General features: G+C 42.7%; 1 protein-coding gene across 48 annotated transcripts in view; it reads left to right on the forward strand.

The window, feature by feature from the left end:
* Nucleotides 1-19,345, forward strand: part of PDE4DIP (phosphodiesterase 4D interacting protein) — a 166,885-nt gene that overhangs the window by 118,949 nt on the left and 28,591 nt on the right. For 25 of the 48 annotated variants that reach the window (XR_007189307.2, XM_048216389.2, XM_048216361.1 and 22 more), the window contains 5 exons: nucleotides 7,301-7,389; nucleotides 12,795-13,027; nucleotides 16,445-16,880; nucleotides 17,722-17,914; nucleotides 18,793-18,912. Coding sequence is in view for 47 of the 48 variants with exons in the window: in XM_048216389.2 (XP_048072346.1) it covers nucleotides 7,301-7,389; nucleotides 12,795-13,027; nucleotides 16,445-16,880; nucleotides 17,722-17,914; nucleotides 18,793-18,912 (1,071 nt within the window). In the remaining variant the exon portion in view is untranslated. Of the gene's footprint in view, nucleotides 1-7,300; nucleotides 7,390-7,670; nucleotides 9,219-12,794; nucleotides 13,028-16,444; nucleotides 16,881-17,721; nucleotides 17,915-18,792; nucleotides 18,913-19,345 lie in introns of those variants that run through there. The other 23 variants (XM_048216362.2, XM_048216366.2, XM_048216374.2 and 20 more) reach the window with 2 other exon arrangements.

The raw sequence follows: 19,345 nt of genomic DNA on the forward strand, positions 1-19,345 counted from the left end.
GATATGTAAAGATTAAGAAAATTGTGACCTATATAGGATATTAGATCCTAGCCACAAAAAGTTTCCTGGAGGGAAACTAATTGCATAATTTATACCTAAGTCACCTCTGGCACAGATACACATAAAAGACCTTTCACTTTCATGCTTATTTATGCTAATTTGGTATCTGGTCTTGGGAAGTTTGGTTCAAATTCAGATTCAAAACAGTTCAAGAAAATTGATGTTAGTTCTGTCTCTCTTCCAGTTTAATCTAGGGTTTTCTGATGAGGGAAAGGAGAAGCAGGTCAGACTATACCAAAAAATTGCTCCTTTCATTGAGGAATAAAAATTGACCTACCTATAGTCACTTCCTTTTAGACTGTAAATCTTAAAGGGACAATACTTCAGTTCCTTTGCTTTCCTTGAGCAACTAATATTAGCAAACTCTAGTTCCTGTTTGTTAGGATAAAGTTGTTGTTTTCTGGTTTCATGGTCTTTTTTTTTTTAAGATTTTATTTTTATTTATTAGAGAGAGCACAAGCCAGGGGAAGAGGGAGAGGGAGAGGGAAAAGCAGACTCCCCGCTGAGCAGGGAGCCTGACTTGACTTGATGGTTGATTCCAGGACCCTGGGATCATTACCTGACCTAAGGCAGACACCCAACCGACCGAGCCACCCAGGCACCCCTCATGGTCTTTTTATATGAAAAAGACATAGAATCTCCACATTTGATGTCCCTGAAAAACTCAAGTTGCCTCTTCAACGAGGGCCCCAGTAGTAATTCCAAGGGTCTGCAGCCAATGCCTTGGGACGGTCGTCCTATGAAGCTAGGAAGAAATAGTAGTGACCCACGCCCTGACAGTCCACTTTCCATCTTGCCTTGTAGAGATGGTAGAGGTAGAATAAATGAAATTAGCTTTCTTTCTCAGATGCTAACATCCTGTGAGAAGCAAGCATAGAAAAGCATCCTCTTTTCTTTAAGGTTAAAATTTAGAGAGCTTTTCTTCTCCCTTTGGTCCTGAAGAACCATCGGTACTGTAGAAAGAGTAGTTAGGAGTATGGAGCTTATATGAGGCAACCTGGTAATAAAAAATAGAAGGAATGAGTCATTGGGACAGCATGTCAGAGTGATTTCTGTACGTTAATAGTTTTTGAGTCTTAGAACATTTTGGAATATGGATTTAAGGCACCTTCTCACTAGACATTTAGAGTAATAACTTTGTTAAACAACTTTTTTATAATTAGAAGACAGGCATGTTGCTTTTAAGTAGTCTGAGTATTGACAAAAGGTAAGTCGTCAACTTCTTTCTATATAATCACATGAGCCAGGACGAGTTTCCCAAATAAAAAATCTGTGTTGTAATTTGCTTCCAGTAGAGGATGAGAAGTGGAAGGGAAACATAACATGTAAAGCTGACAATACCAATTTTACCAGATTTCAAAAAAGAATGATTAAACTTACGAAGTGATGTACTAATTCTTTTTGCATTACTTTCCCTTTATGTTGTTTAATGTCAAATTCCAGAAATAAAATTTTTTTACTTATCATACTGTTTTCCTTTTGCTAAGCCTGGAAGGATAAAGTAGGAAGTTCAGCAAGAAGATGTTCGATAAAGAATAATATGAAGAATAGGGGTGTTAAGTAGATGAACTAAGTCGGCTTCCTCGTTCCCTTTAAAAACTCATAATTGTCTAGCATATGCATGTAGCTTTGCCTTTCGTATATAACATGAGTATTGCTTCCTTTTGCAATTACCAAAATCATTGCTCTAAAATACCAACCTCTCAATCTGTAAACGTTAGAGGCATGTGTGTGTACAAGTATGTTCTATAATTCATGAATTTCTGTTTCCATGAAGTATTCAGTTTGACAATAAAAGCAGTTTTACTTCTATCACTTAAATTTTGGTCCTAGGGCCGTCGAGAAAAAGTAAAGTGATTTCCTACCAATTTAAATGAAGAAGGAAATGACAAGTGATCCAATAACTTGGCATTAGATTATTTATAGGACTATATTCCCACCAAAATAAGCTGTATATTTTCCTCTGGAAATTCATTTCTTCCTGGCACTGTGCTGTGTTAAACTGTGTTAACATTTGTGCTAAAATGGAGAGTGTTCTTTTTAATACATAAGTGTTAGAATTTCAGCTACTTTAGTTGAGACACAGAAAATTGTTACGGATCCAATAAAAGTATCAAAGGCCAAACAGTAACCATTTGGTTTCATTCTTGAAAAGATTGATGAGAAGTAGAGAAAGCTCATGTCTTTTTTGTTTGTTTCCTTATAGGAGAACCAGTGTTATTGATCATTGTACTAAAAATCCAAGTGGAAGTGAAGGCTCCAGAATGAGTGAATGCTTTTGTAATTTATTTAACTAGAGGAGGGAAGAGGAAGAAACTGGATTATTCTTCCGTCAAAGAAGTGAGACTAAAGAAAGCATTACACTTCCCCCAGAAATGTGAAATGAACTCCTTAGGCTTAAAAACTCTTTCTTGTTCTCCTTGCTGAGGGAGAGCAGTAGCAAGCAGGACGGAGATTTGAGGAGCCACCTGTTACGGTCAGTGGTGCTACTCCCATAAAATGTTCCTGGAAAGGCCTGCTGCTTGTGTTCTTTGAGGGAAAAAAAAGAGGCCATGAGCAGGAAGAACTCCTTGACATTACAGAATTTTAAGTCCCTGGAAAATTGCTTTCTGAATAAAGTACAGGCTGGAAAGCTGCCTTAGAGATGTTGCAATATAAAGACAAAGATACACCGTAAAGGGGCTTGACTGCAGACTGCGGTTTTCTTTCCTTAGCTACCTCTGTTCCCGGAGCAGAATCTGTCTAGTGGAAGAATTTTATTTCTCAGCAGAAGCTTATGGAGGACTATATGAAATCTTAAAGTTCTTTTATGGTCCAGAAGGGAATGGATGCAGAGTTTGACAGGAGACCTTTTTTGTTTGAATCTGTCATACAGCATCATACTATTTAAATCAGGGATAGTTTAGTTGGTTCGTGACATGAACGTGTGAGTGTTCTTGTAATAATGAGCACATGGCAGGTCCCTAAGAGAGAGTGGGAGATGGCCCAGAGGATCTGGTTCGAGAGCCTGGCCCTGAGGGGAAGACCAGCCGGGAGCTTGGCACCACATGCTTACCCATGCTGTACAGTTTTCGTTCTTTGAATCCCCTTTCAAATTAGTCAAACAGGACTCCTGCTATGTTCTGAGTAACTATATGGGAAATATCACTCCTTTTCTGTTGGTTGAATATAAATAGCTAAAAGGGGAAACAATAATGACTAGAGTAGAATTCAGGGAAAAGGGTCTTGTCATAACCCAGTTTGGGCTCATTATTGAAGAATTAGCATAACACTATATGACTTTTCCTCTAAGGCTTATTCATACATGATGGAGTTTTAAGGCAGTCATAATGTAGTAACGATGAATTCTGTTTGTAAAACACCTGTTCAAAAGAATTCATCCTACTTTACTGACAACTCTGTTTGTTCAACAGTCCTGTGAAGCAGAGAGACCAAAAAGTATTATTTCAAGCCTCCTATTGGGGGAAACAGATATTCAGAAGTAAGGCAGTGCAGATAGATGCAATTGAGATCATCCAGTTATAATGTTAGGTATTAAATTCCTCTCTGCCGATTACACTTAGGATCTGTGGACACCTTTTTTTTTAGCTCATAGACCATGTCTGCTTACCAACAACAATAATAATATTGAGTATACACTGTATGCCAAGCACTGTTCTAAGCACTTCAAATGCAGTGAAGCCTTTGAAGTTCACTAGTGAACAACTGTGTGGCGTGGATATCACTGTTAACCCTAATTAGTAAGTAAGGAAACTGAGTTACAGAAAGGTGGTGGCTTGCCTAGAGTCATATAACTAATGGCAGAAGCAGAAACCAAACCTAGACAATCAGGCTCCAGGGTCCATGTTCTTAATAATTCTGCCTTCCTCAACTAAAAATTCCACAAACTATCAATTTTTATATCAATGATTAAAAGAAAACATGTACATAACACTTAAATTTTCACAGAAGGATTTGTAGTGTTTTAGAGGCTTTTATTTCTGTGTACTTTATCAAGTCAGATAGCTGGTGGAAAATAATTTTCTAAATCTAAAAGGGATTTGGGATACCACCTCCATTATATATATGGCTCCAAGCCTAGAAATTTGCAAGAACCACAATTTGGGAACCACCATCAAAACCTCCAGTAAAAAAAAATTTAAATAAAATTTCTAGTCTAGGTGTGCCTGGGTGGCTCAGTCGGTTAAGTGTCTGACTTTGGCTCAAGTCATGATCTCAGGGTCCTGGGACTAAGTCCCCCATCGGGCTCCCTGCTCAGCAGGGAGTCTGTTTCTCCCTCTCCAACCACCCCCCCCACTCATTTTCTCAAATAAATCTTAAAAAAAAAAATTTCTAGTCTGACTTGTAAAACTTAATCTGGAGATAAAACCTGGAGATGAGAAAGTGAAATTTGAAGTGACAGGCTCTTAGTTTTCAGAGAACCTGAAATAATAACCAGAACCCACCAATATAAAGCATAGTACCTTTTTTTTAAACTTTTTTTTTTTTAGGATAGTACCTTTAAATTATAAATTTGGAACATTACAAGTTAGTTTGGAAGATAGCGTTTTGTTGCCTTGTAAAAGCTTAGAAAAGGGTATTCCCTCACAAAAGAGAAATTATTTTATTGTCATTGATTTTAAAAAAATGGTAACAGAAAGGTGTCTAGTGTCAACTTACAGGGCTTCATGTGGGATAACTTATTCATTCCAATGTTTTCTATAAGATTTTTTCAACTTGATTCTAGCCGCCTCCCCCCACAGCCTTCAGCGTTCTAATTCACATTGGTGAAAGACTGAGCAGCTGTTGAACTCCCCTGAAGGAGCTACAGCAGACTAAGCTAGCTAAAAATAGATAAGGAAAGCAAAACTCCTACATACTAGAATGTTGGGATGAAATGGGCATTCTTAACTTGGTCTCCACTTAACTCCTGATGAAGTCAAACCATGGTATTGTGTCCCTGAGTGAATTAAAGAGAGAACATTATCTAAAAATGCAGATGTGGCATCAGAAAGCTACAAAGGTAAGTGGAGGGCAGAACATATGAGATGAAAGCCTTCAAGACCAGTGACAGTCACTTTTTCCAGTCATCCATTACCTTACTCCTGGAACCTAGCACAGGAATCCTCTTGGGATGTGGGGCAGCCTGGCCACACAAGCCACTGAGAATGATAATGGAGATGAGTTCAACTCATCCAGCTGAGCTTTCTTCAACCACAGGATCTTGCTCTAGCCCAGATCTCAGGGGAGAAAAAATGTGAAAACTATGTTTTCTTAATCTGTCATTGAGGGGGACATTCATTTTCTTTGCCAGAAAAAAGTGAAAGATTCTGATCTCTACTGTTGTGCAGGGAAAGATTTTCCAAAATAAACATAATAAGATATGGAGGTCCACAAGTGAATTGGCATCCTGGATTTCAGTGAGTTACCAAAGCTTAGGGAGTGTGTTCATCCATCTCTCTGCAGCCAGTATTGTGAATGAGATGGTTCTGGGGCTTGTTTGAAAAAGTGTGGGAAACCCCTATTGTACACTGTTTGCCAGGGAAGTCCTAAGAATGCTGAGTGGTGGAGGTACCTCCTTGTAGGTAGGACCTTATTGAACAGGGCACAGGAACTTGGTGCAAAGTTAATACAACATTTGTGGAATGAGTCATAAGATTAAGTTGTTGGGGCAACATGCTTACTACCTTTTAGTACTTTAATAAGATTGGCCTGGGTCATTGCAAATACTCTGGCATGAACTGGCAGATGACAAGAGATGGAATGAAGGTGTGAGCTGCTCCTGTTCACCTTACCTGCAGAGAGGGTAGTGGATGCTCATTATTCATCCACGGATGTCTCAGCTCAGGAGCAAGTCTTTGGTCTTGGAGGAAGAGACAAAGATAAAGATCTGATTTGTCACCAGAAGGAACAGTGAGTTGCCTCTGTCTGAAGGTCAAGAGACTTGACTCCTTGGCACAGCTCTTGTCAGGACTAGCTATATAACCTTGGACAAACCACCTAATTTTTTCGGGCACAGGTTACTCAGTGGTCAGAAGAGGAGTTTTAAAGGTTGGTTGCTGAGGCCAGGGTCAGAACTAGAGCTCAAGCTTCATTAACTTGGGCAGGTTCTATAAGACCTGTTCTGTAGAGTGTCATGGTGGATTTTCTTTGGTGTTAAAATGATTAACCATCATAAATTCCTCCATTTTCAGAAGATATCAGTAATGTGGGCCACAGGTCTTAACCTAAAATCCGATGGACAGTCTTTTATTGTAACAGATGTGGAGAGGAAGAAATGCCCCAGCTTTGTTCTGTCCAATATGGTAGCCATGAGCCATGTGTGGCTTGTTGAATTTGAATTTGAATTTAAATTAAATTAAATTAAATAATTCAGTTCCTCAATCATCCTAGCGCATTTCAAGTGCTCAGTAGCCACATGTGTGTCTACTCTATTGGGCAGCACATGCATAGAGTTGCAGAAAGTTCTATTGGTCAACACTGTCTCACACCTTTGCCCAGACCACAAACTGCAGTTATTTGTCCTCCCTGAGTGCACGACATAGATATGTGTGCCCTCGGGTGACTGTGTCCATCTTTAAGGAATGAAAGAATGTATTAAAACTCATTTGGACAAAGAAATATAAGACACCCTTCAGGCAAAAGATGTTGGCATTGAACAAGAGTTTGAGAGAGATGGGGAGGTTAAAGGAAGGAATTAGGAAACACCCAAACCATTCTGTGCCTTGAGTCTTAACTAGTCCTGAGCTTCCGTAGGACACAGAGCCCCTGGAGAGGTAATGTCACCCCATGATCCTGGAGATGGAAAAGTATGAGAAAAGCAGGTTTCCCTTAATCCCCAGGAAACCAGGGACCCTCTCAGTACTTGATGGTGGGGAAAAGGTTAGTCATGTTGGGCCCATGTTTCAAAAGAGAAGGTCGTGACATAGCCAGATTGGCAGGACAAGAAATAGTTCAGGCTTTCTGGAAGTAGGTGAGAGGGGTAACCACTCTAACAGCCAGCTCCTTAGTGCAGGTCTGTGCAGTCAAAGCCAGCGAATGTTCTAAGGCTTAAGCTTCAATATTAGTAAGAAAGTATCAGTGATATAAGGCTTTTCTACAGATCTGGTACACTGGTTCCACCTTCAGCCCTACTGGCTAGGGGGCCATGCATATGGGGAAAGGAAGAAATCAGAGGCAGATGGCAAAAAGTGTAATTTTAGCTGCTGTCTGGAAGCCACCTGTGAAGGGAATCACCTTTCTCTTCTGGACTCACTTCCAGGTGCTGCTACAGGGGACGATACCGAAGATGCTAGCACCGAGTTCACGGACAGCATTGAGGAGGAGGCTGCACACAATAGCCACCAGCAAGTAAGTCCAAGTCAGGTTCTGGGTTCCCAGGGTGGAAGGCTCATAGCCCTTTGGGGTCTGGTGGTCTCCTGCAGCCCTTGTGAGCCTAGAGTAAGAAGCTATCTTTTTATAAAAACCACTTCCCAGTCTTCTTTCCGCCCTCCCTGAGCTTCCCAGCCACCTTACCAGCCAACCCCTATCCTTACTCCACTTTTCTCTCCAATCCACCTTTTTTTTCCCCTTTTTACTCCTTCTATCTCTTGTTCCTCCTTCCCACCTTTGCCCCTATGTACCATCTATAGCTATAGCTTCAGAAGAATTTTCACTTACAACAAGACCATGGACAGTTCCCCTCTTGGGCTTTTGTATTTGAAACACACCACAGAAGCCAGGGAGTCATCAGAGGGCTGCTTGGGGAGGTGGCAGGCCTAAGACCTGCTTCAGGAGAGTGCTCTCTGAGAGCCTCCAAGAGGACTGGAATGCTTCCAAAGCAGGGATCTGTCTTGGTGAAATCTCGTTACACAAAAGAGAATTCCGTTGGGCAACCTGACAGACCACCCAGGTTGGGACACATCAGTGACCAGCAGGTGACACTTCAAGAGCAAGCCCCCATCAAACCTCAGAACTTGGTACCCAAGGCTGAAACACTGTTCCCACCAGCCATCAGTGAAGGTGTAAGCAGCATGTTCGCAAGCTCAAGAGTTGAATATCCTGGACCTCAGAGATTAAGTCACCGACATTGATCCCCTTGCACTCACTGGCACTCCTATGTGTCTCCACCTTGCCCCGTGACACTTAGCAATCATGTCTCCTGGATGAATCATGCCTGTGAGTCTCTGAGTTATGAAGGAGAAAGTGGATCATTGGTATCCATTCTTCTGCAGAAGTAGCTGGGGTTTTCCAGTAATAGCTTCCTTGGAGCTATTAAGAAAACTGCTGGGAAAATGAGGCTTTCTGGGTCTGCCTCCATACCTCCTGTAGAAGAAAAAGAGGAGACCAACAAAAAGAACCTACATGAACATTCCTTAAATCTCATAGGACTTGGCACAGTCTTTGGCTCTTGAGGACATGAGTAGTTAGTTGTCTGGGATACCTCACGTCCTCAACACCATTTCTTTACCTTCTACCAAGATCCCCCTTTTGTTGCTCTAGCCACACCTGACCCTTATTTCTCCTTAAATTCTTGCATGAGTTCTACTTCTCTTTTTCCTTGAACAGCTTCTTCTAAGTCCTCCTAACCAATGCTTGTGACTTTAATTATGTAAACTACTACCCCTCTGGACAGATCCCTCTGCCTCGCACTCCTTAATGTTACTGAGGAGCTTTGGGGAGAAGAGAGGGATCTGCAAGATAAGCAAATGTCCACTCCAAGAGTTAGATTGGGATGTCAGTGGTCACTGGTGGTTATTGCTGCTGTGGACAGGATTAGCTTCAGAAAAAGTGAACAAGAGACACAGATGTGAAGCATCTTCCTATAGCGTAGCATGGAGCAAATGACCAGACCACATTTTGAGAAGGTCAGTTCAACCCTGGAATAAACCTTTACATTGGGGCATGTGTATTTCCCTTGCAATGTCTGCCCTATTACTTGGCCGAGATACTTTATAAATTATTAGTCCACCTTTCTATGAGGGCTTGAGTCATGATAAACAAATTTATGTACCTGCCGGATGAAGAATATCTTGGGGAAGCATCATTTTCTTTCCATCACCTTTCCTTGAAAATCAATCTCTAGTTTTGGGTAGGAGGAACCTTGGTGTATGATATCATTGTAAATTCACTTCAACTTTTCTGGAGTTTGAGGGTATGACTCTCCTGCTGCCAAATAAATAAAGCTTGTTTTGCTGTAACTGTTTTGTGTCCAGATTCTCAAAACTGTGTGTGCTGGTTTCTGGGGAAATAGTCCCTTACAATCAGGCTCTGAGTTCCTCCTTGCTGTGTCCTTGGAAGGTAAACTTTACTCAACACCAAGCTACCTTCCTACCTCAGGCATACCCAGACTTCCCCTCACAAACACATCCCACTTGGTGTTCCTTCCACAGCAAGAGCTATCTTTTGGCCAAAGCAAGTTGCTTCATCCCTATTTTTTTTAATAATAATTTTTTATTATGTTATGCTAGTCACCATACAGTACATCCCAAGTTTTTGATGTAAAGTTCCATGATTCATTACTTGCGTATAACACCCAGTGCCCCATGCAATACGTGCCCTCCTTATTTTTGGACTCATTTACATGAGGAAGTCTCAGGTCTGGCTATGTTGGTAATTTTCCCCAAGTATCTCCCACAAAATCCCATTCTCAAGCAAATGTAAGGTCTGTAATAACTAGGAAATGCCTGTGTAACGAATCAAGCATTGCCTTTCTTCTTTTGAACTTTTGCAGTGGAAAAAAGTTAATCAAGAATCAAGATTCAAATGCAATGAAGGAGAAAAAAGTCAGTAGACTTAGTGTGAAGAACTTGAGAAAAAATCATTAATGCCCTTCATGGGTGTGAGAACTGATTTACATTTACCTATGTCATAGGGTAAAAAGAAAACAACTCAATTCAAATAAGAGATCAGATGTGTAGGGTCAAAGGAAACCCAGTACACACAAAAAAGGTTTAATTATACCATGGAAGCACTAGAACAGATGAATTAGGAAATGGCCGGTGGGGAGGAACCTGTAAGAGATATGATTAACAATAGACCTAAAGGATTCATACTACCACCACACATACTGAAAGCCCTGGGGTTTTATTTGGGGAAAATATAGAAATATCGACTTTCCATGGATGAGAAAGAAAAACTGATTAAAAGCTAGATTCTGAGTCATTTTTCATGCATTTACATTTTAATTTTAAAGATAAGTTAGCCAAAGTAAGCTCCCTTTGACACAGAACCCAAATTAGCTTGGAAACAAATCATAGCTCTATTTTCTAATTTTAAAGTGGGAAATTAGACCAGGTGTACCTTCAGGCCCTTTCTGGTATTGACATTCTGTGGTTCTTATTTTTTTTTTCTTTTTAAAGAAACTAGGTATATTTAAATCAATAGAATATCACATAGATGCAGAAGGAAGTTTAAAAATAGATAGGTACAGCTGGGGCACCTGGGTGGCTCAGTCAGCTGGGCAGCCAGCTATTGATCTCCACTCAGGTCTTGATCTCGGGGTCATGAGTTCAGGCCCTGCATTAGGCTCCTTGCTGGGTGTAGAGCCTACCTTAAAAAAAAAAAAAGATAGGTATCATTAAGGTTAGATTTATTATTTTTTTTAGATTTTATTTATTTATTTGAGAGAGAGAGAGAGAGCACGAGCAGGGGGTAAGGGTAGGGGGAGAGGGACAAGCAAACTCCCCTGCTGAGCAGGGATACTGACGCAGGGCTCAATCCCAGGACCCCCAGGATGATGACCTGAGCCAATGGCAGACGCTTGACCAAATGAGCCACCCAGGCACCCCGAGGTGAGATGTTATTTTTAAAGAGAAGGAACACTTAGGTTTTAGAGAGATATATAGTGCCCATATTCAAAGCTGATGGTAATGTTTATTTATTTATTTTTTAAAGGTTTTATTTATTTATTTGAAAGAGAGAGAGCACAAGCAGGGGCAGAAGGGGAAGCAGACTCCCCACTGAGAAGGAAGCCCAATGTGGGGCTCAATCCCAGGACCCTGAGATCACGCACGACCTGAGCTGAAGGCAGACACTTACCCAACTGAGCCACCCAGGCGCCCTGGCAATGTTTATTTCAGTTAAGTTAGTTGGAAAGGGTTTATACAGAAAGGTGACATCACATAGTTTTAATGAGAGGTTGAGGTCCTTAATTTTCAAAAGTGGTTTTATTCAGTCTCCCGTTCTTTGTTTTGTCCCAAGTGCTTGGTGGCACATATGGAGATAGGACAGTGTAACTGAGCCCGGCAGCAGAGCCAGGGAGACAAATGTCAGGCTCAGAGCCCTAAGAATGCCTGGGAAATGAGCAACTGTGTCTATGCATCTTTCTTCATTCTCTTTCTTTGCAACCTCAACTGCTGTGCTACTAAACGCCATGGCACATACATGCCGTGAACCAACTCCACCCATACAGCCTAGGTCTTACTACACTCAGTTACAAGCAAAAGTCTATGGCTTTGTGCCAGGCCAAGCAGCTCTGTCAATCATAGATCCGTTTAAGCTGCTCTGGGCCCTGTTCTGTTCAATATATTTGTGACCTGAATGAAGATACAAAGCATATAATTAATTCTACAAATCATCCCCAATTGAGTGGGTACTACTTGATTTATGGAGAGCCACATAAAATATTTTGAGGACTTGGATCATTGAGAAATGATTCTGGATAGCCAGAATGCATTTGCCAGCAACAAGTACAAGTCACACTATTAATACAGATAGAAGGAACAGCAAGAGCTAGAAATAGCTGTGGGAGAGAGGTGGAAAACTGGGAGATCAAAATAGACCTGAAGCTAAGTAGAACCCCAAAGTGCAGTCACAGAGAGGAGAAAGAAGCCACATGGCTTTGGGATGTATTAAAATTCATATTGGATGGATGGACAAGAAATGCTTGCACCAAAATACTTAGTCATACAGTGAGTGCGTTCTCATACTCAGGTTTTAGTTTCTATACTTTTAAAAGTGTGGGGGAAACTGGAGAGGAGCCCAAGATGAACAATAAGACAGTCTTAAAAAAATTCTTTGAGGAAAAGCTACATGATCTCCTTGAGTTGACGCACTGAAGAGTCACTTCAGGAGTATCCCCAAAACATAGAAAGGTGTTGGGACGTTATTTCCGCCTTGTTTTCTTCTCAGGTGCTTAGATTTGTAGAGAGAATTTGCCTGGCAGCATCAGCACAAGGGTGATAACCAACACGTGGGCAGGTGGCCTCACTTTACCTTCTCTGTAGTTATAGGGCGTGATTCTCCTGCTGCCAGTGAAATTAAGCTGCTGTTTTACCTATAGCTAAGTGCCTTCTGTCTTCGTCTTCCTTTTTAGGGCCTGTGGGGCAGACATGGCCTTAGGCTTTGAGAGCTGGTGTCTCAAGCCGAGATCTTTGTAGTCAAGGACTCGGATGTTGTGGAGTCAAGGAAGTTTCCCATCTTGTAAGAAGCCTCTCAGGGGACTCTGTCTCCCAGGAAGATTAGAATCACAGCACCCACACTCTCCAGTCCTGTGTAAACCTCATGTGTTTGCACTGGGTTTTGATATGTGCTTGTGTTTTTTTCTCACCAACATCTGGATGCTGCTCTTCCTGCCCATGGCAGCAATCCCCCCTGCCCTCTTGTGTCCTCCCCACCCAGACCAGTCTCTAGAACCCTTATGGCTGAGGAAGTCCTTAGGGTGAGGTCATTTTAGGGCTGCCTTTTTTGTTCCTATTAAAGGCTGCCTTTGCAATCTGATGTTCCTCTTGGATCTTCTCCTGACCTAACTTCTTTAAATTATGATTTTCTTTCAGATCATCAAGGTGGCCTTGGAGAAGAGCCTGGCAGCTGTGGAGACCCAGAATGTATGTCTTCCCCCTCCTTCCTCAACAGGAGGGGACAATAACAGAGGTCTTCAGGAGGAAATGCTCCACCTGAGGGCTGAGATCCACCAGCACTTAGAGGAGAAGAGGAGAGCTGAGGGGGAACTGAAGGAGCTAAAGGCTCAAATTGAGGAAGCAGGATTCTCCTCTGTGGCCCACATCAGGTAGGACACCACCCAGAGAAGGAAAGCTTGTCCATCGAGAGGCCACCATAGCCAAGGAGTTCACCTTGCTGCAGCCAAGGCATTTGTGCTGCTGTAGGGCTTCTTGGTCCACATCCCAAGCTCCATGTGTTAATGGTTCAAATTCTTTAGAGAAAACTCAATAATATTGGATAATGGTGATCATTCAAATTATTTAAATCTGGTCTTAATTCAGTACAATAGTGCCCATTATTAGCCATGTATTCATGAGTGAAAATCTCCCAGTTGTATGACAGTTGTTGCTCTTTTGCATTGACTGGAACATATGAGAAATCTCCTACTACCCATGATGCTTCACTGCTGTGTGTGGAACCCAAATAGTCCATGAGGGAGGAGGATTTTTACAGGGGCCCCTTTGTTTCCACTCAGCTCTCTCTTAGCAGCATGAATCCCTAAATCATGGAATAGCAATGTTAATAATCTCTGCTGTTTCGTTAACTTTACAAAAGTGGTATATAGCTGATTCATTGGTTAGATTGGCCACTCTGTTTTTTTAAAATATTTTATTTATTTATTTGAGAAAGAGAGAGACAGAGATAGAGTGAACAGAGGTGGGGAGGAGAGGGAGAAGCAGACGCCCTGCTGAGCAGGGAGCCCGATGTGGGGCTCAGTCCCAGGACCCTAGGTTCATGACCTGAGCCGAAGGCAGGCACTTAACCAACTGAGCCACTTGGGTGCCCCTGGCTACTCTGTTTTTAAAGGCATTTTTTCAAAAGATGCTTGGGGAGCATGCTGATAATGTAGGGCTAATCCATTCACTACTTCATTCATCCCTGAGGGTCATAATCATTGTGGCCTGTTGTTTAGAACACAGCAGTGCAAAAGTACAAATTTAAATTCATGCCCTATTGTTTCCCTTCCTATTATGTGCCACTTAAACATCCCCACGTCATAGAATAATCTTAGCACTGAAGAGGACCTTGGCGTCTAGCCTAATCCTTATTTCAAAGTCAAGAAAACTCTGGTCTAAAAAGTTCTAGCAACTTGCTCAAAGTTGCATATTAGTCCATGGCTAGACCCCTGCCTCCCAATTTTTAATATCTAAGCCTTTTCTTCTATGCTATATACTTTGTCAAACAATCTTGGAAGTATTCTTGTGATCATCCTTCATGCTGGTTCTTTCACTCTGAATTACCATGATATTTCTCCTCCTCCTCCTCCTCCTCCTCCTCCTCCTTCTTCTTGTTCTTCAGAAAGAGAGCTCAAGTGGGGGAGGGGTGGAGGGAGAAGGAGACAGAGTCTTAAGCAGGCTCCATGCCTGGTGTGGAGCTTGATGTGGGGCTCAGTCTCACAACCCTGAGATCATGACCTGAGCTGAAATCAAGAGTTGGACGTTTAACTGACTGAGTCACCCAGGCACCCCCATGATATTTCTTTCTACTGAAGTGAAATTCTACTTAAGCGAAAGCGTAAGGTTTTTGTTTTTGTTTTTAAAATAAGCTCTATGCCCAACATGGGGCTTGAAGTCATAACCTCGAGATCAAGAGTTGTGTGCTCTACTGACTGAACCAGCCAGGTGCCACAAGCAAAGTTTTGCTTAACTTTTTTTATGTGTAAACTTGATTAAGCTCATGGGTAAGAACAGTACATCTCTTTTGATCATACAGCTGAATATACAATCAAACCAAATGCAGATACCTCCATGGACTATTTTCTTTTTTCTCCGGAGTTACTAAACTGAAACTCTGAGCTCTCCACACAACCTTAAGAATCACAGATACTGTGGAAGACAGAATCTATCAAACGAATAGCCTATCTTTTGAGGACACTTTGTTGAGCTTTGCTTTCATCGGTTTGTGTCGTGAAAACAGCGGAGTTTTTCCCCAAAACATGAAGCTAGAGCATAATATCAAATATTCTTTTCCATACTACACATGTGTTCCCTTCTCTCCATCTTACACCTCAGTTTTGGCAAAATGTCACCCTTCCTCTCCATTGAGGAAACTCTCTCCTAGATAGTCTATCTGATTCCTGTGTCCTAAAGTATTTTCTTCCTTGATTCACACTAGATAAGCCCTGCTCTTGGTTCCAAGACTTCAGGATTCTAATCTAACTGTGCATCCTTCCAGGTGTGAATCACTTGTTTTCTTTGCCTCTTCTAGTCAGCAGTTCTCAATGTAGCGTGCTAAGGATCACTCAGAGAACCTGAGTAAAATGTAGATCCGTAAGCCTTAGCTCTAAAGTTGTTGTTTTTTTTTTTTTTAAGCACCTCATAGGATTCTGATGGTAGTACTTTTCAGGTCTGAAGCTAGTACAGCAGAATAAAAGGACTGCTCTGTTGAAGACCCTGAGCTTACCAGACCATATATGCTAGTTCATTTAAGCATCCAGTAACTCTAATAGGTACAAGTTATCCTCATGTTATGTAAAAGGAGACTGAGACTCAAAGAGGTTAAGCAAACTGCCTACTTAAATGAATTGCCTTGTTAAAGCCATGGTTGTTTTTTTTAATCATTTCCATCCAAACTTGGTGAAGGGTATGGTGGGAAGTAAGGATGGAATCTAGAATGTCTTGGTGAAAATTAGTTGTTTATCCATTTATTTCTTCTGCAAATGTGAATGTTCTATGTGGCAGGAATTGTGAAGGCTCTGGGGATACAAGGTGAACAGGACAGTAAGAGTCCCTGACCTCATGAAGATGATCTATCACAAGAGCCAGACATAAAGCAAATAATTACAGAAGTGCAATTGATTATAGTTCTAGATTGGTATTATTTAATTCTTTTGTTCCTAGGTCCCACTTTCGCATCCAGTGGTTGAAAACTGACCGATGATAACTAATAGAATTGTAGAATCCATAATAAGTTTGTCCTAGGCAAGGTCTTTCTTATTGTTTTGTCTTCCTTAACACTGTAAGTACCCTTGTTTATTCCAGAAGCCACTGAAAATTAGAACATGAGGCTGAGGGGATGCCTGGGTGGCTCAGTCAGTTGAGCATCTACCTTCAGCTCAGGTCATGATCCCAGGGTCCTAGGACTGAGCCCCGCGTTGGGCTCCCTGCTCAGCGGGAGCCTGCTTCTCCCTCTCCCTCTGCTCCCACTTGTGCTCTTTCTATCTCAAATAAATAAAATCTTAAAAAAAAAAAAAAAAAAAGAACATGAGGCTGAATGACCAGGGTAAAGACAACTAGACCGGGTGTGTTGAGTCCAAGATTTTTAGGGACTGTGTTGTCACCAGGTAGCTATGGAAGTGTGGGTAAGTCTCTCCTCTTCTTGAGTTTTGGTTTCCTTGTCTATCAAATAAGGGAGTCCTTGTTGGTCTCTGAGGTGGCTTCATGCTTTGGGGGTATCTCTGAGTCTCTGCTGGACCAAGATGGGGACTACAGGAACCGAGGCCGAGAGCGGAGCCAGCCCCTCATTGTGTGTGTGTTTTCTGCAGGAACACCATGCTGAGCCTTTGCCTTGAGAATGCAGAGCTGAAAGAGCAGATGGGAGAAGAAATGTCTGATGGATGGGAGATCGAGGAAGACAAGGAGAAGGGCGAGGTGACAGTGGAAACTGTGGTAGCCAGAGGGGGTCTGAGTGAGAATAGCCTTCAGGCTGAGTTCAGAAAGCTCCAGGGAAAACTGAAGAATGCCCACAACATCATCAACCTCCTCAAAGAACAGCTGGTGCTAAGCAGCAAGGACGGAAATAGTAAACTTAGTCCAGAGCTCCTTGCGCGCCTGGCCCGGGAGATTGACAGAATGAATACAGAGCTGGTCTGTTCTCCTGAGAAGCCCCAACGCCAAGAAGAGGAGCCCGTGACCATAAGGCCCTGCCCCAGACCCCAGGGCCTTGACCTTGGGGCTGCACTCATAGTGGATGGCCACCAAGTAAGTGCGGGATTAGATGGAATGAAAGACCTGTGGAGAAGGGCTGGAGGTAACAGTGTTTACCTTAAACAGTTCTGCCCCATGGGTCATGAGGGTCTGAGGAAGGGCACCTTTGCCCCCAAGCAGTGGTAATAATATTGTATACACATTCAGCCTTTATAAAAGCTTTTACAAACTTATCTCATAAATATTAATTGGGTGATTACTTTTTCATAAATATTTCTTCACTTAATTTTCCAGATGACACAGTAGGCATTGGGCAGCAGGCAGTAAGACCTGGTCTCTGCCCTGTAAGTATGCAGTACGGTGGGGAAAGATGGCATGAAACAGATCATTTCAATAGGATGTGGTATAGGGACGCCTGGGGGTTAAGTCAGCCCAGACAAGTGGTGTGTAATGACATCTCTCCTTATCCCTGCCATTTTCGTCACAGCTCATCCCAGGTGTCTGTTCCTGAGCCACAGGAGGGGCTGTCGGGATCCTCATAATGGGAGAGGCTTTGCTGAGTATTGAGTAAATAGGGAATATAGAGGATTGGGGGGGGACAAGGGTGGGGCAGGAGCACAGGGAGAGATGAGGAGAGGTGTCTACCCTCCTCTTTTCAACCACTGCACCAACATATACTGAGAGCTCCTCATTGGACTCTACTGGCGCTGTAGTATGGGCTGTAGATACAGAGATGAATAAAACACGATCCTAGCTCTGCAGGAGCTCGGAGCTGGAAAGCAAGCCACTACCAAATGCCGTGAGGAATGCTGTAACAAACCCATGAGTAAAGTCCACAGGTTCAGAAAGGGAAGGAGCCGTGACTGGCTGGTCCCTGTGCTGGCTCTTTTCACAGCTGGATAACCGGCCCCAGACCCGAGACCCTGGGCCTCAGTCAGAATTTAGCCTTCCTGGATCCACCAAGCACCTGCGTTCCCAGTTGGCCCAATGCAAACAACGCTATCAGGATCTCCAGGAGAAGCTGCTGATATCAGAAGCCACAGTCTTTGCCCAGGCCAACCAGCTGGAGAAATACAGAGTCATGCTTAGTAAGTCTTAGGTTCACCATCACCAAGGTGTCTGTCTTCTCCCTGAGAAACTACATGCTTTGCAGACTTCCCTTTTCTTTCCCAGCCTCAAAACAAATTTAATCCTGACCAGGTCCTAGAACTGTGGAAATGCGTATTTAACTTCAGTTTTTGCACCTGGCAGAAAAGAATAAAGAACAAAGCAAGTTTGCAGTGAGCATATAGGGAGGAAATGGGCCAACATTTAGGTCTGCTGATTTCTGGTATAGTCAGCAAAATGCTTTACATCTCTCAACATATACTGATAGTTCCTCTCCTCCTCTTGGCACCAAACCATATTCTTCAAAAATATATCATCACCGTTGGTTTAGAATCCATGCTTTCTAATAGAGCTTCCTGGGGTGATGGAAATGGTTATGGGGCACATGAAATGTGGCTAGTTCAACTTGGGAGTTTTATTTAATTTTAATTAATTAAATATGAAGTAGTCACATGTGGCTGATAGCTATCTTATAGAACAGTATGGATCTCGATGTTTTAGGACTCTAAATTAGTTCAGCTCCATTCACGTATTTACTGAGCCTCTGTGGATAAAGCAGTTGCTAGTTTCACTGGGGCTTCTAGGGATGATGATTTATATAATACCCAACTTAAAGATGTCTGGTCCCTACAAAGTCTCAGTTGTTGGAGGTGAGATCATCAGTGGCAAACAGGCTCATCCTGGTGCAAGGAAGTCCTGCCTGGGGTGGGTGGTCTTTTCTCCCACTTGAGTCCAAAGAACCATCCATCCCACTCTGGCTCTGACCTCCCTGTCCCGAGGGCTAGGGCACATGCCACTGAGGTTGAGGGGGTACGTGGGACATTCAGAGCCTCTGTGACATCCGCTGTCTCTTCCCAAGCAGGTGAATCCTTGGTGAAGCAGGACAGCAAGCAGGTGCAGGTGGACCTCCAGGACCTGGGCTATGAGACCTGCGGCCGAAGTGAGAATGAGGCTGAGCGGGAGGAGAGCACCAGTCCCGGTAGGAACACAAGGGAAGGGCTCACCTGGCCTCCCTGGAGTCGTCCTTCACGTCTAGGAGCTGTTAACCAGTCCCACACCTGATGAGGAGTAGGGCTGAGGGGGTGCTGTAGACTGAAGAGGACCCCAGGACTAGCGAGGCACAGGAAGTTTGGCAGAGAAGTCTTATCCAATGTGAGGCTGAGTGTGAGGTGGAATGTCTCTAGTTTTCAACATACTCTGTTAATTAAGAGAAGAAAAGTTTTATCCAACAGATGATCGTCTAAGGCTGACTTTTTCATGAAGAAACCAGATGAGCTTTCGGAGATATGCAAACCCTCCGCTAAAAAGACCTGTTTTTCCATCATAAAAGGTCTTTGACTATAGGGACACCCAGCAAACTGAAATCGAGAAAAGAAAAAACACTCCGTGCAGTAGAAGGTGACTGTGCCTGA

This window comes from Ursus arctos, unplaced genomic scaffold, assembly GCF_023065955.2.
Source record: "Ursus arctos isolate Adak ecotype North America unplaced genomic scaffold, UrsArc2.0 scaffold_12, whole genome shotgun sequence".
Classification (NCBI taxonomy): Eukaryota; Metazoa; Chordata; class Mammalia; order Carnivora; family Ursidae; genus Ursus; species Ursus arctos.